A 24,335-nucleotide genomic window follows, 5' to 3' on the forward strand; every position below is an offset into this window, starting at 1 on the left:
CAATGGACAGCTACAGACCACGTTGCCCCCTCACAGCTGATCCTCCATGGAGGGTGAAGGGTGGTGGTCAGTGGTCACAGCCAATCCTTGCAACTAACTGGTTTGGATAAATTCCTTCCATTGATCTACCAACATCAGCCAAAGCTCAACTACAAGAGGAGGGTGTACTTAGCCCACTCAGCTTGAGTACCCAGCTTCAGTGATAAGGGAGGCTGTGCCACTGGGCCCTAAAGGACACCTACTACGTCAGGACACACTACCAAGACACTGAGTTAAAGCACCTCTTCCTAATACATAGAAACAAACACAGGGAGGTTGCCAAAACAAGGACACAAAAACATGGCCCATGTGAAAGAACAGATCAAAACTCCAGAAAAAGAGCTAAACAAAATGGAGATAAGCAATCTGTCAGATGCAGAGTTCAAAACACTGGTTATAAGGATATTCAAGGAGCTTAGTGAGGACCTTAACAGCATAAAAAAGATCCAGTCAAAAATGAAGTTTACACTAATTGAAATAAAGAACAATTTATAGGGCAACAGCAGTAGAGTGGATGAAGCCAAGAGTCAAATCAATGATGTAGACTTTAAGGAAGCAAAAAACAAGCAATCAGAATGAAAAAAGAAAAAAAATACAAAAAAAAAAAAATAGGGATAGTATAAGCAGTCTCTGGGACAACTTCAAGAGGCCCACCAGTCACATCATAGGGGTGCCAGAAGGAGAAGAGGAAGAGCAAGAAATTGGAAATTTATTTGAAAAAACAATAAGAGAAAACTTTCCTAATTTGATGAAGGAAATAGGTATGCAAGGCTAGGAAACACAGAGAGTCCCAAACAGGATGTATGCAAAGAGGCCCACTCCAAGACACACCATAAATAAAATGCCAAAGGTTAAAGATAAAGAGAGAATCTTAAAAACAACAAGAAAAAAGTAGTTACCTACAGAGAAGTTCCCATAAGACTTCCAGCTGATTTTGCAAAAGAAACTTTGCAGGCTAGAAGGGATTGGCAATAAATATTCAAAGTCATGAAAAGCAGGGACCTACAGCCAAGACTGCACTTCCAGCAAAGCTATCATTTAGAATCAAAGGGAAGATAATGAGCTTCCCAGACAAGAAAAAACTAAGAGTTCATCATCACCAAACCATTATTATATGATATGTTAAAGGGACTTATTTAAGAAAAAGATCAAAACTATGAACAATAAAATGGCAATAAATACAAATCTATCAACAGTTGAATCTAAAAAGCAAACTAAGCAAACAAGATGACAGAAATGGGTACAGAAAGCATTTTGTTGGTTGCCAGATGGGAGAGGGTGTGGGGGGGAATAGGTGAAGAAATGAGGGGACTAAGAAGTACAAATAGGTAGTTACAGAATAGCCATGGGGATGTAAAGTACAATATAGGAAATGGAGAAGCCAGAGAACTTATACCCATGACCCATGGACATGAACAATTGTGGGGGGATTGCTTGGAGGAGTGGGGGGTGCTGGGTGGAGGGGAAGAAAAGGGGGAAAAATCAGGACAACTGCAATAGCATAATCAATAAAATATAATAATAAAAAAAGATGCAGCTCTTTCCTGTTGTGTTTAAGGAGGAGTTTTAATATCTGTGTCCTATGGTTTCATGTGTCTGTTCCCAGTTGTTAAAGTAAGTTCAAGAACTATAATTTTTGACAAGGTTCTATTTCCAACATCGACAGTATCTCTTTAAGTCTGTCTTAGATCAACACATCGGAAAGAATGTGACAGACAATTCAATTTTTCCCCTGCCCCCACTTTTTGTTTGTTTGTTTTCCAAACTTTGGGCGGTGGGGGTGAGGCAGGGATTCTTATTAAAATTTACAATTCCCCTCAACCCCCAACTTGGATCCCGTACGGAAAACATTGTGAAGTTGTGCGTCGGAACTCAGTGCGATCAAAATAGTCCAAGCGAATTTTAGGCGATACCAGTACACCCGGTAATTTCAGACTACCGCCTCTCTAAACCGTTTCTCTCCCGTGACCCCCGTCACCCCCTCAGCCTCCTTTGCATCCATTTCTATTTCGTCTTTCATCTCAGATGGTGGCTCCAACACCAACACTAACTTGCAAAAGCAAAACATTTAAAACGAAATAAATCACCAGAGAAGCGGGCAGGGTGCCATGTGCAAGGGGAGGCGTTTTCGACACTTAGTTTCTCTCTTTTCTTAAAGGCAAGTCTTAATTACTGATATGAACAAAGTCTGTCCTCTGATGGCATTATTTAACAAAACAAATCAGACCTTACTAACTTTGTAATTCATTCAGGTTTCCACATCTTATGTCTAAATGTTGACTTTGTTTTTGTTCTCATTAGCGAAGTGACCCATTTTAATTCTGTGCCCTGCAGGTCTTTTGTAGTGGTGACAGAGACCTCAGACTTTGCAGACACCATCACTGATCACTTTCGTTACCTGCTTCGGCAGGGCTCAGAAGTTTGATTTGAAAATGAGAGAGCTCTCTCAGTTTACCCTATTTAAACACAGTGGCTCTCTCTTCCCCGCTCTTCTCGTCCCACTCTGCAGGGAGTGGCCCTCGGCTGCCCATGAGCCCTGGGGCTTTGTTGGCCTGTTAAAATGAGCAGAACCTGGACTTGCCCTGAGCTCACCTCCCTGCACACAAGGAAGGACCTCCTTCCTGGTCATGTCCTTACATCCTGTCTCATCAAATCATCTTCTTGTCTGAGCAAGAACCCTAACTCCAGAGGCAGAACCGCCCCCCTCCCATCACCCCGTTTGTCGCCAGCTCCTACTAAGTACACGTTGCCCCACTGGGCCATGCAGGAGAGAGTAGCTCAGTCTCCTTTGCTTGTTTGGTGATGGGAGGCTTTATCCTAGGCAACCTCATGAGGGTTGTGAGGATGGAGTGTGGACCTCCCACCCCGTGAATGGCCCATTACTGGGATTAGCTTCCAGCAAAGGACCACTCAGTAACCACCTCTACCCTCTTCCCCACCCAGGCAGCTCAGCATCCTGCCCCCCATTCATATTCTTTCCCACTTCCAAGTGTCTCCTCCCTCACTGGCAGGGATCAAAGCTATGGACCTCTACACTGGGTTCTTTTCATCTTTTATTGTAGCCAACAGGACTAGGTAACTTCTACTTTCAGGCCAGAGGTTAAAGAGAAGATAGATTTAGGGTGGAATGGTGGTTACCCGAGGCTAGGAGGAGGAGGGCAGAGACGTATCGTGTGATGAGCATAGAGTTTCTGTTTGGGATCCTCAGAACCTTCCAGAGATGGATGTTGCTAAAGGCATACCTAAAATTCTTAGCCAAGTGCTTTTCGTTGCTTGACTATTGTTGTTGGTGAATTGATCGATTGAGGCAGCCATATAGGACAGAGGTTGAAGAAAATGCTCAGAATGAGATATTTAAGAATTCATAAGAAACGTGTGGTTATTATTCCTAGAGAATTACATGCTGCTTTGAATCTTTGTGTTCTCATCAAAAAAAAGAATGAAAAGAATATGAATTTGCCGAGGGTCAGAAGGAGACCCATAAGGGTGATTAAAGTGTTGGTGAATATGACCAATGAAGAAATAAATGTCAAAGAAACTGGAAATTTAGGATGACTTCAAAGAGAGCTCCAAATATGAGGTTGTTATTGTGGCAACCAAGGGACAAGAGGGTGTGTTATTAAGTGAGAAACAAAAACATGGCCTGACTCTGCTCTTCCGTGTTCACACAACATAGAACCTATCATCAGCCGGGGTCATCACAGTTTTTTAGGGCTCCATAAACACTGACTTAGAGCTATAGATTATAACTGGAAGGGAAGTAAGTCTCAAGACAAACACTAAAGGAATTAAAGCGCGCGCGTGCACACACACACACACACACACACACACGAAGTTAAAGGAATTGACATCGAAGCTGAAAATGCTAACAGTAAAAGCACATGAAGAAAAGCTAATCCTTTGTGTGGAGTGGTTCAAACCAAAGAATATGTGCACAAAAGGAAAATTAGGAATTTGGGATGAGTATAACAAAGACTCCTCAACTGTTGGGTTGACCCATAGGATGGACTTCACAGGGAGGCTGTGGAATCTCTTCTCAAGGGTTTTAACACTAAGGCAGTGGGATGCAAGGCTGGGACATGCACCGCCTTCTTCCTCTGGAATGAAGTCCCCGGTAGGTTCCGGTGACTCGGAGACCTTCTAAGGGTGACCAGGAATTTTGACTGGAATTGAAAAGTTACTGAGAGGTGAAAGTGATGCTGAGAGAGGATGGAATGGGGGTGAGAGATCTGTTTCTCTTCTTGGGCACTCAGACACAGAGCAGTGGCTGCCAGGCCTCTCTGGTATACATAACTGAGATACCTCTCTGATTTTGGCAGTTTGGGAGGGAGCCATGTGTCCTAGAAAAAGGACGAGGGTTGGCAGGCTGGGAAGGGAGAGGTATATATCAGACGCCTCTCTTGCAGAAATTTCTAGAGAGAAGCTATTATATTACCTGAGAGTTGACAATAAATTCTTAAACTATCTAAAACGTCTGTTTTGGAAAATTAACCTGGAATTCTTCCATTCGGTTACAATATGCAAAGAGGAGCAAGCCCCCCCTCCTCACGGCTGTAGCTTTCAAGGGCGGATGGTTACAGCCAGGCGAAGGACCAGCTCAGAGTGGGAAGCTGTGACTGAGTGCCCTGATTGGACAGTTCTGCTAGTTCGTGGTGACCGTCATTCTTCACATGACGTAGAAGGACAGTGGAGGTTTTTTAAAGCATGGTATAATTTCTGAGGGCTTCACTGCATTCACATCTAGTGTTCATGCTTTGTCTTCCTATCCCTAGAATTATTACTTTAATTGCTATTTATCATAAATATGAAACACAATCTAATTTAGAAGAGGACGATGAATCTAGGATGGTGGTGGTTGGCACAGCTGACTTCGGGGACTAGTTCGTTGTTCTTCAGGTCGCATGAATGTCACCTCGTGTACATCTGGGAACTGACAAGTTTGTTCTTGGCGGAGTTCGCCTTACTCGTGGGCAGCGAGTTTTCCAGCGCGGTGTATTCAGAGTTCCAGAATACCTTTCACGTGGCCTGGTGCCTGAAATTCTACCACAGGAGAGTCATTTCTTTTTCTTTGTGTTCTTCTCTTTGAAGGTTCTCTTCTAAAATGCAAATAAGTTGAGGACAACAGTATATGAATTACGCTTGTGTGTTCACTCATATACTGGTGCTGTACGTCTGCTTTCCTCCAACAACAGAGCCCTGTGATACTGGCAGAAAAATGCAGGCATTCATGTCTCCATGGTTGAGCACCTACTGTGTGTCATGCACTGTGCTTAGGGACATCATTCCTGGCTTTAAGACACCCACAGTCTGATGGGAGAGGCTAGAGACAGGGCTTGAAGCCAGAGGGCAAAAGAATGGACATAGGACAGAGTTAATTGCTGAAGGGTGTGCCTGTGATTCTGGGCTGGGTTCTGAAAGGTGAATGGAGTCTGCCAACTAGAGAGAGGTAGGAGCAAGATTACATCAGTGTTTTCTCTGAGCTCTTTCTGACCCCTGACGGAGTGCCTAAGCATCCTCATCAGAAAGGCATGGGGTCACAGGATGAGAGAAACCCGTGGGTCCCTCAGGAGGTCTCCAGAGCAGGACGTCTGCCCAGAGCCTCTCTCCAGACTCCTTGGTTCACTGCTTGCAGGCAGGTCCAAGAGAAAGGGGAGGAATCCTTAGGAAAACTTTAGCCCACCCAGTCATTTTGTCTTGGGGAGGCCTTGCTCTTGGGCCAGCATCCCCTGCATTTGTCTAACTCCTTTTTGGAAGGAATTAAAATGGAACACCCAGATATTTGTTGTGTTTTTTCCTACTTGCCATCACTCAAGGTTAACGACGCTGATTTTGTTGTGTTCGTGAGTCCCTCACACTCACTTTGATCAATTACAGATTCTGGGGCCAGACTGCCTGAGATCATATCCTGGCCCAGCTATAAGCGACTCGGCTGCGCCCTGCCTCAGTTTCCCCAAATGTGAATGGGGGTCATTACAATTTCTACTCCGTTGAGGAGCCATAAGGCTCCTCAGTGAGTCAGACACGTAACGCATTCGCAAGGCAAACAGTGAACCTTTAAGAAACGCTGACTCTCATTAACCCACTTACTGCAGATCACCTTACCTGCGACTGTCTAACTTAGAATGTAGCATACGTCCTGTTCCCCTGAAAGACCGTCCGAATTTAGCGGTCCCTTGAAACATTCACTGAGGACCAGCCAGGTGCCAGTGGATCTGGGCCAGACCCTGGGGACATGACATCCAATGCAGCCTGGTCCGCCCTCAGGGACCTACAGTCTAGTAAGACAACAAGACATCTACCTTAGCCCTGACAAATACTTTCCTACAGAGCAGACCTCACAGCCTCTTAACAGGTCCCTGCAGAAGCTATTTCTGCGTAATAATAAAATGCCGATGAAGAAACGCTGCTTGCTGATGGAATTGTTCACTGCTACCTTAGCAGACAGGGTCATCTGGTGGTACTGGATTGACCTAGAGGTCTGTCTAGGTGGGCTTTCTTTCCCTCCAGAGCGATGGGCTGTAACCAGCTCCGTGTTCCTGTGCTCCTGTTAGGTTTGGAGGGGACCAGCCTGCCTACATCAACATCATCAGAGACCCCGTCAGCCGCTTTTTATCGAACTACTTTTTCCGTCGATTTGGAGACTGGAGAGGGGAACAGAATCACATGATCCGCACGCCCAGCATGCGGCAGGAGGAGCGCTATCTGGTGAGTCTTGTGGCAGCCAAAGGGTGGCCGCTTCCCTGTCCTGCTGCCCGCCTATGGCTTTCCCGGGGCACCTCCATGGAGCCCATGTGGCGAGGGCTCTTCCTCGGGGACTGGGGGAAGGGGCAGTTTTTGCTGGTGACAAATTGTTCCAGATGGTTCAGATCCTCATGAACATGTTCGGATGACTGTTCTGATCCTGTTTTCATTGGTTTGTCTTTTGTGCTGGCATCTGGGTCCCAGAGAAGAAATAGTGTCTCCTAGGAAATCCTGAGCAGCACTGTTGTTCCTTAAATGTTTTTGAGCACAGAGCATATTCTCATAACGCATCCCATCCAATTTGCATGGCAATCCTGTGACAGAGGGGTGTCTTCAGGCGAGGACCCTGAGCTTCCAAAAGCATGGGGAACTTCCCAAAGTCACCCCTGCCCCCGACAAGGCTGTAACTGACTGTCTCTGGGTCCTCTTGACTTCAAGTTCAGGGGTTCTTTCCATCACAGCACAACAAAATCAGGCCATCTGAATGAAAAATGGCTCGCTTTTCCTGCCCTTTGTTTTGGGACTCACAGCTCCAGAGGGATATTGGTTTTGACCTCAGTCATTGTTTCCAAGGCGCCATGTTGGTAACAGAAATAGAGGGCAGACATGCATCTTTTGGACAACCCCAGAATTAAAAGGGACATTTCTCACCTCTTTGTGACCTAAATAGGCAAAAGCTGACTGAGTAGCTGAGAGCCTGGTGGTAAGGAGGCTGACACCCTGGTCTCTGTGGGTGAGGAGCCCTCTGGGGTCATGCAGACCCACGCTGGCACGGACAGAAAGAGGAGAAAGTTATAAAGGGGTCAGTGGGCATGCCCCCCCCCCCCAGCACCTGCACCCACTGCTGAGGACACTGCCGCAGCATCCTGGTCGTTAAAGAAAAGTAGCATTCGTCACAGTTCTGGTACAATGTCGAAACTTCCATTTCCTCACTTAGTTTTTAAAAATGTAAAAAAGTATGTCTTTGGATGGTGGGAGCATTTTGGCATGAGGCAGAGACATGAAGTGTCTTATCCAGAGCTGTACATGGTCTGTGGATGAGCCCAGAACAGAACCAAGGCCTTTCACTCACCGCCCAGCACTTGGTCAACTACCTAATGCTTCAGTGAAATAATTCGAAGTGGTTTTTAGTTTTGATGGCAAAAACCCTAATCTTCTTTTTTAACTATGTATTATGAATATGGCTATATATTTTCTGTTCAGTCGTGAGTATGTATGCAGAGTATAGAACCACGGGCTGGAGGAATCATGGCGACTCAGATTATATTTCTGCTGAATCTTGATTGGCATTTGTATCATCTTCCAAAGCATCTGCTGAGCCTATTCCATTTAATCAAAATACATTTCAAAGTTTCTGGCTTAATCTGGGTACTGTGACAGTTAGAACCAAGTTTTAGCAGAAGATGCTAGAAAACTGAAGTTACGGAAATGAGTCTGATGAATCCTGCTCTTCAACTGTTAATGCAGGTAGTCAGTAAATTCACAGTTGAGCAGAGAGTGAAAAGTGAGCCAGTGGAGGGACCGTTCGGGAGCCGGCGTGCCTGAGGGGTGGGGAGAGGCTGTTACTAAGGGGGTCAGGGGAGCCACAGAGAATGTGGCATCCGAGCAGCTATTAGCATGAGAGGTGATGCTGGTTACCCATGAGCTAGGGAAACATAGCCCCAAGGGCAGCAAAGGCCTGCAGTGGGCGCTTGACTTGTGCGGCTCATTCAGAGATCAGCCCAGAGAACGGTATGGCTGGCATAGAGTGGGGGCAGGGGCCATGGGAAGAGGGAACGGGAGTGAACAGAGAGAGGTGATGGTTGGAGACAACGGACCACACAAGGCCCTGGGCATCTGTGCAGTTCCTCTAAGTGAGCTGGGATGTAACAGGAATGACCGCAAACGGAACACACCCTTATCAGTGATTCCTTCTCCCGAATCTCCACTAGAAAGCAGGAAATGCCTCATCCCATCACTCTCGGCAAGTCTCCCCCTTCTTTCTAGGAGTTGGGATTCCTTACTCCTCTAGGCCTGTAAATCGCTGACACCTGGATGCTTGTCCTGGAGGTCTCACGAGGCTCCTCCCACTCTCAGTTTCCAGGGGGCTCCATAGAGAATGTAACCTGTGGGATGGAGACCCCAGGTTGGTCAATACACCACACAACCTTTGCAGCTGCCCAGGAGGTTGTGATGTTGTTCTTCTGAGCTCCCACCACGTTCTGTGCTGGCCGTGTCGTTTCTCTGGGTGATAATCATGTCTCACCTTCTCTCCTCTTCTCCCCACAGTCTGTGAGCTCTTTGAGGACAAGAGAGGATCAGAGTTCCCTCTGTGTCCCTGGTACCCAGAAGAGAGGCTAAAATCCTGGGGACCTCAGTAGCACTCTACTTAGTAAATTAAACAAACAACAACAGAATATTAATGTAGGATGGAGGGGAATTCTCTAGGTTTTTCTACCCCATCAAGCTTTGTCATCCTGTAAATCACTCCACAGAATGTAGTCTTCACACAAACAAGAAGATGTAACCCTTAGTGAGAGAAGTTGTAAGCATAAGGGGAAAAATAATGGTTCAGATTTTTTTTTTTTTTGAAAGCCCATAGAAGGTTGAAAGTTAGTAGGGAAGACAAGTCTTGTAATTTCAAGGCGCTGGTAGCTGCCTTTATGTTTGATTTCAGAGATTCCAGGGAGATTTTCCCACCTGGGATCCTACCCTTAAAGAGATCTGCAGCACCCCCTTTTCAAATGTAAACGCTGTGTCCTGGGAAGGGCCCCCGTCCTATGAGCTCATCAGACCATTGCTGGGCATGCCTTTGCAGGAGAGCAGTGGGCTCCCCAAAGCCACAGAGGGAGACATCAGGGAGCAGGGAGCGGAGAGGGGGCCTGAGGAGCACGTGACTCCTTTATGGTCTGGCCCCAGCCTGACCCCATTAGGAAGTTGTTTTCTTGTTCAAAGGATAGTGTGTTTATTTGGAAGAAGACAGTCTATTGCCTTTTCTTTCTTTCTTTCTTTTTTTTTAATAGATGAAACTTTTTATTTCATCTCCTTGGTCCCATTAAACCCTTGAAATAAAACTACCCCCTTTCAGGGCCTGTCCTCATCTTGGCAAGCCTGGGCGTCAGTTGTTTGCCTCAGAAGAGGGTGTTGTTTGTGTCTCAGTGGGGTGCAGGGCAGCTGTGAGGAGACCACTCTCCCCTCTGAGAGGCCTGAGGGGACCTGCAGGATGTCCCCTCTCCCAAGGAGGCAAGCATGGCAGCCCCCCCCTCACCCCCCCGCGGGACCGTGCCACAGGCCTCTCCCTGCACACTGCATGCACGCAGTCACGGGTGCTGGCCCCAAACAGACCTGCTGACATACCCGCGTCATTCCAGATCTCAGCAGTCTGAAGCCACTTGCTTTATCCAGTTGCCAGAAATCAGGCCGTTCTGCCCCTGGCCCAGAGCCTCTAAGAGCTGCTTAGCATACAGCTGAGAGAGGGCCCACTCGGGGCTGAAAGAGCAGCATCTCGCGACGCTAGATGGTTTGGAAAAGGGCAAAGGGATCCTAGGGTTTGCAAGGTCTCTGGAGGTCATGAAGAACCGTGTTTCCCAGGTGCAGGAATGGGGCCTGAGTTGAAGGGTGGCCTCGGAGCCCACCAGGAGTAGAAGCCAGGGCTTCTGATTGTACAGCTGTATCATTCAATCACTTGGGCTTTATGTTTTACTTCCTGAATGGTAAAGGGAGACGAGGACTGGGCCAAGTTCCGTGCTTTTTGAGCAAAACCATTTTGTCTGACATTGTATGTCCCTAATAGCTATTATAGCAATTTTTTTTTCAAATATGCAAGGATCTTATATAAGCTATTCCCTATATTTTCTGGGAACAATTAGATTTTCTAAAAGTCTCCATTTCTTTCCAAACCATTCTTCATTTGTATTTACTAAAAAAAATCATCTTAAGATGAATTACTGCTAGAATGGGTACTGACTGACTCAACTTAAAGCAGCCGCACTGTGAAAAGGTTCATTTCTCTCAGTTTGGAGCCAGAAACTCGGCTCCCAGGTGCAGAGGCGGCTGCCTCCCTTGCGGGTTTGAGAATCGTCAGGTGAGGCAGATCCAAGCCCAGGCGCCCTTGGCTGTGTGCCAGTCCATGAGCCTCTTCTCCAGCTGGAGTCTAGGCTTCTTTATTTCCAGGGCTGAGAAATACCTGGCACGCAGAACCTGGCTGATGAAAGAATGAATGACTGCTAATGAAAAGCAACTCTTGTGATTTATGAGAGAGGGGGAGCATCCCGTTCCTGCCGAAGGCACTCCCAGCTCCACTCCCTGAGTTTCCCTGACGATGGGCTTCGGGCGCTGCCATTTCCACTCAGTCAGTTGATTGGGGCTACCTGTTCACCTAAAACCCTGACCTCAGGAAGCAAATGCTGACCAAGGTCAATTTGGGCTCCTTACCTGAACCTATTGCCATGTGTCTTAGACGATCTCCATGGGAGGAGCAGGAAGAGGGAGGAAGAAATTTTTCCAGAAAGAAAACTGCCATGGTGATACTGTTTATTCAGCTTGGCTATAAAGATGGAAAGTAATGCATGTGTAAAAGAAAAGATGCATAATTTACAGCTTCTTAATTCATGAAGAATTCAGTGAATCGTGTTGGCCCAGTGGATTCTGGAGAAGCTTGAAAATTGTCCAGCAACAGGAAAGGTTTTCAGAAACCTATGCATTTCCATCTGCTTTTGAAAGTTTTAGACTTTGAATGTTCTTTCACTGTGGAACTGTATATATGATATACTCATTTCTGGAAATTTCCACTCTGTTTTGACTGAGGCTGTCTTGTGAATGGAAGTTCAGGCTTTGCTTCTGTCTCTAATGCATTATTTTTCTTGAAGAAAACAAATAAGAGATTTGGATGATCTCCTTTTTTAAGTATTCCAGTAAATATCTTATGTTTTTCACATCTTCAAAGGTGAAAAGGTAAAGATCTTTGTCTCCAACTGGTTCAAATTGAGTTTATGGCTGAAGGCTGAGACAGTGACCTGGGACGTGGTGTGCTTATAGTCCCTTCTCAGCTGCCCTAGGTGGGTGACTTGACCAGTGCTTCAGCCTCTGTGAACCTTGCTTTTCTCAGCTGCACAATGAGCCCGTATTACCTGCCTTGCATCTGTCATAGCGACGGCAGAAGAATAGACTGAACAGTACACAGAAGTGCTCTGCATGCCAAAACTCTCCTAAACATGGTTTGGCATGATGCTTTCATCCTTGGCTCTCTCAGTGGCTCTGTATGACCTAAAGGGACCATTTTTCCTACCAAGGGCCGGGGGGGTGGGGTGGGTGTTTCTCTTCTCTGGGGAGCCAGCAGGAGCTGTTCTTCTCATGTGGCTCAGGCCTCACTGGGCCATGTCCTGAACCTCAGCTCCACCTTTGCTGCGATCTCAACTGGCCCCACTAGACCCCATCCCCTGGGAATTCATTTCCAAGGAAACTGCTTCTCTTTGTGTTCCCAACAGCTGGAGATCGTTTTGATCCCAGCCTGCTGGCATGCCTGTGTCCCGCGTGTATTTACTTGGAAACCTAAGCTGGTGTAGGCGAAGTAAAGCTGCAGAAGTCACACAGACTCAGCCCCACGGGTGGGAGGAACGGTGCACAGGGGCTGGAATGCTCTGACGAGCTAGGCAGGCTCTGCGCAGGACACAGGAGCCTCCACTGCAGAGAAATGTATTTGAAATGTATATTCCTGAGGTGTGCTGAAAGCAGGGTCACAGGTGTTTTTAGAAGCAAAGGACCTGTCTGGGGTTTAGCAATACTTGCAAGTACCGGGGGAGTGTCCAGCAAACAGAGAAGGTGATGGGAGCAGCAGGAAGAGAGATGGGAGGAGCTTGGGGAACAACAAAGAGATTTGGGGGGAAAGGAGAGGCCATGAGAGAGCAGCAAGCTTGGCAGCTGCTGAGGAGAGAACAGACTGCTACCGGCCACCAGCCAAGAGGCCACCAAATAGCCACAGCCATGTGTGTGTCGTGTCGTGGATGAGCGTGCCATCCCCACGTTAGCTCAGTCACCCTCTCAGCACCCATTGGTGCAGATATTAGAGCTGATTCTTTTTTGGAGGCAGGAAGGGAAGACCTGTCTTCGTTCTTTTGGGTGGTGGACAGAATTTGTGTCCTATGGTTGCAGGACTGACATCTTTTCTTGTTGGTCATCTGTTGAGCACCATTTCCATTTTCCAGAGGCACCTACATTCCTTAAAATGTGCCCCCTCCCTCCAACTTCAAAGCAACCAATGGGGGGTTGAGTGCCTCCTACTTCACATCTTTCCTCCTTCTTTCCTCTTGTATCTATAACCTAGGTGAGAAGGGTTCTCCACTTTTAAGGAATTCTGTGATTAGATGTGGCCCACCCAGGTAATCCAGGATAATTTCCCATTTCAAAGACAGTACCCTTCATCACATCTACAGAATTCCTTGTGCCACACAAGGTACCATATTTACACATCCCAGGGATTTGGGTGTGGACGTGTTTGGAGTCCATTCTCTACCTACCATGGTGTCACCAAGGACTGCTTCCTGAGCAGGGACTGAGAGAACTGTGGAGGAGAATGTGAGCATGACAGGCATTTTGCACTTGGCCTGGTCCATCCAAGGAGAGCCTGCATCTGCTCCCACCATGCCATGCTGCCATGCACTATCTCCAAACTGTGGCTTTCCTGTCTCTGCTCTGCAAAACCAACTGACTACTTGTGCACTTTATTTTTTATCCTTTTACTAGTGACTCATTCATCCATCCATCCTTTCGTTTGCCATTTATTCATTCACTAAATATTGACTTAGTACTTTCTGTGTGATAGACACTATAGGAGAACCTGGAGGTAAAATGTTGAACAAATATAGATTCTGGGTTCTGTCCTCAGATAGCTCAAACAGGCATTAACCCCAAAACCACAGAATGCATGTGAAATAGCAACTATATCACTTTCTATAAAGCAGAGAGATGTGGCGCTGTCAGAGCATAGAATGGGGCAGTCGGCAAATCTGTAGGTCAGAGAAGTGATGGCTGAACTAAGAACTGAAGGAAAGAAGAGAAGGAAGAACATCCAGACATAGGGAAGAGCACATCGAAAGGGCCCGTGGCAGGAGGGAACATAGTGAGCATGGGAAGAGCCAGAGAGGTTGATGCAGAGTGAGCTAAGGGTGGAGGAAATCTCTGAGTGCAATAACATGGGCAGGCAGAGCTCAGGAAAACCTCCCAGGTCCTGTTAAAGAGCACCGGGGAACTTCCAGCCAAGATAGAGGCATAGGTAGACATGCTTCACCTTCCTCCAAAAGGAGGAATACAACTACCTCAAAACGAAAAACAACCAGAACTACCAGAAAATTGAACTCCATGGAAGTTTAACAAACAAAGATGTACAGACATAATACTCATACAGACAGGTAGGAGGGGCAGAGCCAGGGTGGAGAGGATGTGGTATAGCAGCAGCAGTGGTGGCAGCAAGGCAGTGGCTGTGGCCGCTGGTGGAAAGCATGGTCACACATTATAAAAGTCAAGAGGGACACCTGGGGATCGATCCCAGCCCCCAGCCAGACCACACAGCACATGGTTGCAGCACAGGGGAAAATAAAGCTTCATTGCTACTGACTGTGAAAACAAGTGGGGGTTGGGGCAGAGGAAGAAACTGCCAGTCTCTCAGCAGAGTCCGTTTGTTTAGAGGCCCCCACAGTCCTAGAATGTCTGCAAACCCACCTACTCTGCGAGCTCCAACCAGAGCTTCAGCTAGAGGGTCGCCAGTCCCATATGGGAAGTGGGTGAAGTGCCTGGAAAGGGGGCAAGTGCTGAGCACGTGGCATTGTTCCCTCTTTGACCCTTCCCCCACATATAGCACCACAATGTGGTGAAACGGGTTGCCCCACACTGATGAATACCTAAGGCTCTGCCTCTTACAACTATACAGGAGCAACAGTTCTACCTAAGACACAGAGGCAAACACAGGAGGTGGTCAAATTGAGGAGACAGAGAAGTATGGCCCCAAAGAGGGAGAAGATCAAGGTTCCAGTGGGAGAACTAAGCGACAAGGAGATAGCCAACCTAACAGACACAGAGTTTAAAACAGTGGTGATAATGGTGTTCACAGACTTGACAGACATGACTGAGTGTAGCAAACACATAAGGAAAGAAGTGAAGGATACATAAGTGAAATAAAGGAAAATCCACACAAAACCAATGGTGAAGGCAAGGAAGCAATTTGAAACATAAGGAAGAAATAAATAGTCAACCAGTACAGAATGAAGAAGCAAGAATTGAAAAAAAACAAGGAGAGGCTTAGGAACCTCTGGGACAACTCTAAATGTACCAACATCCTAATCATAGGGGTGCCAGACAGAGAAGAGGAAGAGCAAGAAATTGAAAACTTATGTGAAAAAATAATGAAGAAAAACTTCTCTAATTTGGCAAAAGAAATAGACATACAAGTTCAGGAAGCAAAGAGAGTCCCAAACAAGCAAGACCCAAAGAGGACCACACCAAGACACATCATAAAATGCCAAAGGTTAAAGATAAAGAGAGCAAGAGAAAAGCAGAGTTATGTACAAAGAAGTTCCCATAAGATTATCAGCTGATTTCTCAAAAGAACCTTTGCAGGCAAGAAGTGACTGGCAAGAAGTATTCAAAATGATGAAAAGCAAGGACTTAGAACCAAGATTACTCTATCCAGCAAAGCTATCATTTGGAATGGAAGGGCAGATAAAGTGCTTCCCAGACACAGTAAAGCTGAAGGACTTCATCATCACCAAGCCAGCCATTATACAAAATGTTAAAGGGACTTATTTAAGAAAAAGAAGATCAAAACTATGAACATTAAAATGACAACAAACTCATAACTATCAACAACAGAACCTAAAAAAATAAAAACAAAATTCAACTAAGCAAATCAGAATAGGAACAGAATCATAGCCATGGGGATCATTTGGAGGGTTGTCAGCTGGGAGGGGGGAGGGGGAGAAATGGGGAAATGTTGCAGGAATTAAGAAGCATAATTGGTAGGTACAAAATAGACAGGAGGAAGTTAAGAATAATATAAGAAAGGGTGAAGCAAAGAACTTATAAACATGACCCATGGACATGAACTAAGGGGGTGGGATTGCTGGAGGGAAGGGGGGGTACTGGGCAGAGGAGAGCTAAGGGAAAAACATTGGGACAACTGTAACAGCACAATCAATAAAATATACTTAAAAAAAAAAAAAAGAGCAGCACTGGGGAGGCCCTAAAGGATTTAAAACATGGGTCATGTTTACATGGGATCCTCAAACTTACATTTTGGAAACAATACTTCAACTATAACACACAGCGTGAGAAGGGTCCAAGTAAATGTGGCTAGCCTGGTCAATTTGAGGCTGCTGCCGTGAATCTAGTGTGTGATAAATCAGGGACCTGGTATTTATGGAGCACTGACCATGTTCCAGGGGCAGAGGTGGGGATGGTGGAGCATTTACAAACAAGTGTAAGACACCTCACTGTCCTCCCAGTAGCTCACTGCCCGACTAGCAACAGAAGACCCAAACTTGAAAGTCTTAACACCATCAAGGAGAGGGACCATGGCTCTGTTCTGCAACACAAGGGTTGCCATTGGTTGGGGGACATGTTTAATTAGCAATAAATAAGTAAATGATGCAGACACTTACAACCTGGGAATTCAGGTGAAGAAAGGACTCGATGAGAGTTGGGGTCCTTGGGAGAGGTTTCCTGGCTGAAGTGGGAGCTCAGTCTTGATGGGCAAGTGCAGACGAAGGCACAGGTAAGGGTCCAGAGGACCCAATCAGATGAGTGTCTGTGCAAAAGCCCAGAGACTGAGGCTTGCTCTCTGGTGAACAGCCCAACTTGGCTGGATCAGAGGATTTAGGGAGGCCAGGAGCTTTGGGGCGGTGAAGCAATTCTCCAGATGTCCCAAGGAAGGGAAGCAACAGTGTTCCGCTGGCTGCCACATCAGGTTTGCCTGGCCTGCTTTCTCCACGGAAGGTCCCTTCAGGGGCATCAAACCCAAGGGCTGCAGAGCAGGGCCAGGTGCATCCTGCTGGCAGCCACCTGTCAGCTGAGCTCATCTTCCCAGGACCCCGCCTCTCACTGAGTCAGTGGCAGGGCCGCAGCTGCCTCCTGCCTGGGACCCAGCCTTTTACCCCTGCTGGGACAGGTGGCTTGTATTTACCAAGGTGGTGGTGGTGGCGGCGGTGGTGCTCAGCCTGGCAGCTCATGGAATCACCTGGGGAGCTTTAAAAACTACAGAGGACTGTGTCCCACACCCAAAGATTCTGGATCAAGTGGTCAAGGGCGCAGCTGGGCTTCGGGATTTTTTAAAAGCTCCTGAATCGGTGCCAACATGTAGCTAAGGTGGAGGACTACTGAAGAGTAACACCGTCCGTTCTGGGCTGTATTAGCAGGAGCTGTTTTCACTGATGGACACACCTCCTGAAGCTTACTCTGCTCATTTGGGAAAATGAAATTTTTCTATTTGTTAGGCTCTTAATAGTCACGTGCAAATAAATGTCACTGAAGAAGTTTGAGGACATAGGGTAAGATTTCTTATATTTATGAATACTCTGTATGTGTCTTAAGTCAGTTTTTCTTCTAAATTGACATGGGTAATATTTATTATTCAGAAACCAAAGAGGATATTATACTGTATAGTTACGATCTCACTTTAGGAAGCTGTGCTTTTGGCAATGAAACAGAGAGTGAGCACTTCAGTAAATAAAATATTTTAGCATGAGACCATAATTTTATTTGGTCAATGAGGCATTTGGAATCTATTTGCCATCTCTTCAAAGAGACGTGTGTCACTCTTTAAATGCAGGCCAGTTCATACACATACATATAAATGCTAAATCAAAAGACACAGATGACGAGAACTACATTTTACATTTCCTGCCGCCAGGAAACGTTCTTTAAAATAACATTCTTTCAATGCAGTCAGGGAGCTGGCTTTCAAAGACGTTATGGAGTGAAGTTATATATAAAGTGCAAACCTAATGGCTTTATATATGTTAAAATTTTAAATTTCAGACCCTATGCTTGTTTTCCAAAAGCTGGCACACCTCTCCCGTTGTCCTCAAGTTGCTTTGCCAAATTGTAATTTTTTTTTCCTCCACTCAACTGTTTCGCCTACACAGCGAAAATTCCCCCAAGACGGAATGACCTCCAAACATGTTCTTAAAAATATTTTGCAAAGTCTGAAGACAGACAGGAAAAGTAAGTGTCAGACATCTGAGAGATTTATTGGAATCTCAGCCTGAATTCTAATTGCATGTACTTATGAAAATGTCAATATTCACATGAAATAGCTGGCAGTTTTTCTACTCAATGTAAATTGAATTAGGTCGTGCGTAATTGGCAAACTGCTCACTTTGCTCAGGCTCTCTGAAAACAAAATCTCAGAATCTGTTAGCTACAGCAGCCTTGCCCTCTAGCTACAGCAGCCTTGCCCTCTAGTGGCTGGAAACTAAAGGGCAAGACTGAATACTTCTCTTCTAGTTTTATTGACAGTTCTCCCTGTATGACTAAATACTTTTGACTACAAGGAGGATAAAAACTGAGAAGAGGAAATGGCTGACCATTTGTCCCCATATTAAAGCTCAGGGCACAATGTAGATGTTAGCGTGACCATATTCTTAAAACGCGACGGTTCAGTGGGAGCTGAGGAATGGGGAGCCGAAAGCACGCTCGGTGCCTTCGAGACCCAGGGACCTCTTCCATAGAAACAGGTGTTAGATAGACACCTGGTCTCCTGAAGTGCCCTGGAAGGTCAGACTTGTCCTAATAGTTAAAAATGTAAATGCCTGCAGAAGTCATAGAATAACAAGCCTGCAAATGGGGATGGTCCTGGCACATAATCAGCTATTTCTGCAGAGCGCACTTAGCAAACCACTTTAGTTCCCTTTCGTGATTGACTAATGAGCGTCACAGACACATGGTTGGCAGGAATTTAATAAGAAGTTCGATTTTATGCCATGTGACATTTTCATTGATCTTCTAGGAAAGCAGCCAGGAATGAATGGGACAACCTGCTCTAGGCACGGACCTCTTTTTCTCTGACCCTAAAGCTTATTCACGGTTGCATGAAAGAATTTTTAACCAAAGCCTACTCAAGTCCATGACAAATAAAGCTTTTAAAAATGACTCGGCTGGGCATTTCATATTGCGAAGTTAAAACACAATGGAATTATATCAACATTCAGCTCAATGTTTGTATACTCATTTCCTATTAAAGAGGAAGGTAACTCTGGTGTGACTTTTATAGTAAGATGGCTCCCCCTTTGCCACCCTACAGACCTCAACAATCACTTCCGGTTTTTGAAATAAACTAACCTTTTGGAGACTTAGAGAAAGAATCAGCAGATGTATGAGACCGAGTTACCAAGTTCAGTAAGAGATGGAAGAAGCGTTGATGACAGTAATCTCAGATGTAATTAAAGCATTCCGTATCTGAGCACTAGTCGTAAAAACCCTGCAACGTTCACAGAAGTAACCCTTACCCAGGCAATAAGATTAGCCTCAACCCATTTTGATTACTGCTAATCTTTATTTCTCCAGATAATTAGAACTCCTTGTGGATTATATTTATTTTTTACATGTTAATATCATCGTCATCGGCAGCCGTCCGTCTCGAGAGACGATGGTGTAGCTTCTTAAGAGTCTATCTGCACCGCCGAGAATGGCTGTGCAGTCCGACTCGGGAGTGACACGGTATCTGTCTCCTCCCGTGTTGAATCGACATCTTGCGATGACGCTGGAGTGTCCTCTCCAGTGAAGCTGAAGCTACAGAGCCTGGGCAGGGTGATATGGAGGGTCTGCTGTTGCCCATGCAGCAGACCCCCCCTCTCTTCGCAGCTGAAGGATCCAAGGGAAAGACGGAGTCAATACAGCTTGACTTCAGGTGCGCCGCAGGAGTTGCCGGTGTTGACTACAACGTCGAACCGCCTTAGGGACTCCGGCTCCGGATTTTCTGTCGGGGTTTACTCCCTTAGCCTTTCCCCTGAAGAGGTATGCCGCAAGGCAGCGGAGGTTTTTTGGAGTCAGAGTTTTCCTTCTCTGATGTGCCCTGACTGGAAGATCGAACCAGCGACATGTTAATATATTGCTTCATAAATCATTCGAATTATTGCATGTTTGTATAGGTCTTAAAATTTTAACTAAAATGTAATTCTCTCTCATGAGAGGACATGATCTTTTACAACCTTAGCACCCATCACTCCTCCCTGGGCAACACCCAGCCCAGCCCCCCCAAGGAAAGCGTACAGAACACCCATGGTGTTTGCCTCTTCTCCCCACTTGCATGTGCAGCTTCGGTAGCTTTTGGACACCTACAGTGTGCCAGGTACTGTGCCGGGAATAGGTGTGGCAAGGTGGGCATCTGCTCCTACTGCCTGCCTCTAGCACACACGGGGAAATCCATCTGCTCCTGTATTCCGTTATCAGTGAGTGGTATCCAATCTGGTCCGTCACCGAAATAAGAAACTCTGAGGTCATCCCTGCTTGCCTTCTCTCCCCAGCCCCCAACCATCTTGGCCAGCATCTTAGCCTGGAGTCCTCTTGAAAGCAGATTCTGAGGCAATGGTCCTGGTAAAGGGTGTTAGAATTTGGGACAGTGATCTCAGGAATGGAGGACTTGAGACAGTAACAGGGATGGAGAATACAGAGGGGTATCCTCTCATTGGTCACTCCTGGGAAACCAAGGCTCAAGCCTGCTAGGACTCTGAGGACAGTGTAGGATTTACCCAGAACATTTATCCATCCGTCTCATCCTCCATTATCCAGTTGCCCCACAAAGCCTTAACTCCCTGTCACCTGGGCTGTGCACACGTGTGTGCCACATAGGTTCCCGCGGGTGTCACACTGGGAACAAAAAGCAAGGGATGTGTCCAGCTGCCTAGGCAAGGTTGCTCTCAGGTTCTGCGTGAATCTCGTGGCTGTAACCATGGCTGGAGTAAAAAGTGGCCAAGATGACGTGAGGCAGGACGTAAGAGTGCCCTGCTGCAACACCTGTCAGTCTCTGTCAGTGGTCATCAATGAAGGTCTCATCACTTTTTACCCAGAGATCTCCAAAAGCCATGTACACAATCAGCCTCTCTCCAGTTCCTCTCCTTCCAATACATAGTCAAAGCACCCAGTGGGCAAATCTGACATTGTTGTTCACCTGCTTAAAATTCTTATTTCTCTTCCCTAGATGTAATGTTAGCTATTGATATTATTATGATAGTATCACTGTTATTTGGTCAAAATACATACAACTATGAATCTACAATTATCTCAATAAAAAGTTCAATTATAATGAGAATCATGAAGCAGTAGAGAAGGGATTGGTTAATCAATGAGTGGAGCTGGAAAAATGGAAATGGGAATGTGCCTATTCTGGGAAAAAGATGTGAGCAGCTTGGTGTGATTGGCATTTATTTGGGAAAGCAGTACATCGGGACTGGAGGGTTGGGCCCAGATTATGGAGAGTCTTGACAGCCACAGAAAGAACTTTATAATTCATCCCAGAGGCACGAGTCACCAAGCTTCTTGAGCAAGGAATAAATGATATTGTGAAGTGCTACTTTTCAGTTATGTGTTACTCTTAGAAAGATCTTTACTTTGAAACTTTTTTTAAAACTCTCTCCATGGTGTCTTCTAGGGAGTTTGTTATAATTCATATAGTTTAAGTTAAAGTATTTGATCCATCTGAAATTTATCTTGCTGTCCAGGATCCATTTTTCCCATATGGCTAACAAATTCTCGCAACAACATTTATAGAATAATTCATCTTTCAACACTAATTCAAAGTGTCCCTTTTATTATATAATAAATCCCTATTTTTAGAGGGACTTCTTTTTTGACTTTTTATTTTGCTCCATTGATCTGTGTCTTTAGGTATGTAGCGAACTATTATATGTTACATTTGTGTATTTGCATATGTGTAAACTAATATATAATTAGATATACATTTTATATAATGTACAATGATATAATAATACAACTATGAGATACATAACAATATTATATAATATATGTTTTATTATTTGGTAGGATCTAATCTTTTCTTATTGATCTTTTTCTCCAGTTGTCCTAACTCTTTGTCTTTGTTAATTTTTCATAGAAACCTAGAACCCCTCCTTGTTCAGTTCCCCTCTCCCCCACATACATACCCAGAAAACTTTATTGCTATTTATTGGGTTTACACTAAATTTTAGATTAACACCAGGAGAACGGGCATGTTTATGTTGTATCTTATTATTTGAGAATGCATTTTGCTTTTCCATTTATTCCAAACTTCTATTATATCTCTTAAGAGTGTTTTAAAGTTTTCTTTATTTAGAACTTTCACAGTTCTTAAGTTTGTTTCTAGGTATTTATCTTCTTGTTGTTTTGCTATTGTTGCATATAAGTATACTATTATTAATTTTTGTATATTCTTTTTAACTCAGCCACCTTATTGGATTCTCTTACTGATCATCCGTAGATTTTTAGGAGATTCTTTTCAGTTTACCAACTAATAATGATAATCTTTTCTTTCTTTTTTACAGTTTTTATAAATCTTGTCCAACTGTTTTTGTTAGTATCTCTACAACAATATTAAACATAATGTCACCATTATATCTTATGACTAAGAATTGGTTTCTTATACAAGTCACATAATTGAATTAAAAATTAAATTGCCAAATCTCAACTTTTGTTCCCTTCTAGTTTTTTTCTACTAGTGTAATGTTTAAGATCCAGACTTTGGGGATTTTATTTCTGGGAAACTATATGTAGCACAAATCTCAGTGTCTAATTATAGAAAACCCTAAGGGGGAAAAAAAAAGAAAGAAATTCATTAACCTTCCACCACCCCACTTGTAACTTAGATGTCATTATTAATAACCACCACCTTCTCAACAGCTTTTTTGCTGGATCTGTGGAAGAAGGACATAGTGCTAGTGGCAAATTCAAGGTTGGAGTCCTGTCTGGAGGTCCCTAGGCTAAGTGTTATCTTCTTCCTCTTCCCACGGGTGTGGTTTTTCTGGCAGTCAGTTCCTCAGTGACCACATTTGGTGAGCTATAATAAGTGTGAAATAGATTTATTATTCATGATTTTGCAAGGCAAAGGAAAGATGAAAAACTGCTGGAAGCTGAAGGTAGAATTAAATACACATTTTGCTTTGCTTTTAATTATGAGCAAATGTGAAAATGAAGTGTTTCCAGGGGAAGACCATCTTTGGCGAGGTCTGGCCCATCTCTGCCGCCAAGGCCACGTCTCCCTCCGCTTCTGCTGTCCGGCCTTCTCCGACTTCACTCTGGCTGTTACAAAAGGACAGAAAGGCCTTTAAAGTGAACCTGACTTTAAAGAGAACCTTTGAGGAGGACTCTGTACATTGAGAGTTTAACCCATTAATTTGAATACGAACATGGAAGTAAAGAAGCCAAGATCCTTGAAGGGAATCTTGACCATAGACATGTGGGTGGACGATGTTTCTTGTTGGAGTTTCGGACTTGAGAAGCTCTGTGGGAGAATGCTCAAATGACACCCCTGCCTCCCACGCTCACTCTTGGCCCCTGGCGGTTGGCAAGCTTGCAGGTAACTGAGACTGCCGTTCCTCCTTCACTTCCAGAATCTACGTGGAAGTGAGGGAATTAACCTTCTCACTTGAATTGTTGTCACTTAACATGTATCTGAGATTTCAATGTAGTCGTATCCACATGCTCCCCTCTTTAAATGTAGGTCATTCGTGTAGGTTAGCGTATGCCCTTCACCTTCATGAGCAAACCCCAGACCGGAAGGCTGAGTACTTATTCAGAATGGCGGGTTCCGTTGCTGGCCCTTCATAGGTGGCTCCTCCCGTCTCGCAGTATTTCTCTCTTTTCACCAATACTTTGGCCCCATGGCTTCATCAGGGACACTTCTGTTAGGTTGATCTTAAAAAATAGCACTTCTAACTTGGGGCCCATAGCGCTTATTTATTTATAGTATGTAAATAAAATGGTATCATCAGTCCAAAAACCTTTAAAATTTAATTTTCACAAATGTTTCTTCTTTGGGAGAAAGTGCTTCTAAACTGGAAGAAGGCATTATTTGTTTTATACCCTACACCTGAAAACTCCTTTGGTCTTTGCTTTTCATCTAGTGTTGACTGTACTGTTTCAGATAAAAGATACTTCATTTAATCCTCTCTAAATGTTATTAGTGGAAGTCAAGTTTCTGCAGAGCACAGTCTGTATTTAATTTATTTGCAAAACCACATTCAGCATTGAGAATTTTAAAATTCAGTCAAAACAAATGATTTTATATCAAAGGCTATATTAATACCAAGTTTTCAAAGGGCTTTTCGTTTGAGAAATTCAAAGCACTCATTAAGTCTAGAGTCTCCCCCAAAATGTGCTATTTTCCAAGATAGCCGTATTAGTCAGTACCATTTTGCAAATGACAAAGTTGTGGCAAGAAGCAATTAAATATCTTTACCAAGAGCTATTAGAATGGAGTCACACTGGGGGCCCCTTGACATATGGACTAACTGTCATTGGTAAATTGGAAGAAGCTCACACAAAGCAGGAAGGAAAATGATCAGCAAGGAGGAAGTCAACTGTAAAATCAAGATTTT

The 24,335-nt window shown here is 44.8% G+C and overlaps 1 protein-coding gene across 1 annotated transcript in view; it reads left to right on the top strand.

Moving 5' to 3' along the window:
• UST (uronyl 2-sulfotransferase) overlaps positions 1-24,335 on the top strand; it is a 267,617-nt gene that overhangs the window by 173,146 nt on the left and 70,136 nt on the right. Inside the window, exon 5 of the mRNA XM_090279955.1 lies at positions 6,591-6,744. Coding sequence (XP_090136081.1) covers positions 6,591-6,744 — 154 coding nt within the window. The remainder of the gene's footprint in view (positions 1-6,590; positions 6,745-24,335) is intronic.

This window comes from Furipterus horrens, unplaced genomic scaffold (assembly GCF_987537825.1).
Source record: "Furipterus horrens unplaced genomic scaffold, mFurHor1.1.pri manual_scaffold_6, whole genome shotgun sequence".
NCBI classification, from domain to species: domain Eukaryota; kingdom Metazoa; phylum Chordata; class Mammalia; order Chiroptera; family Furipteridae; genus Furipterus; species Furipterus horrens.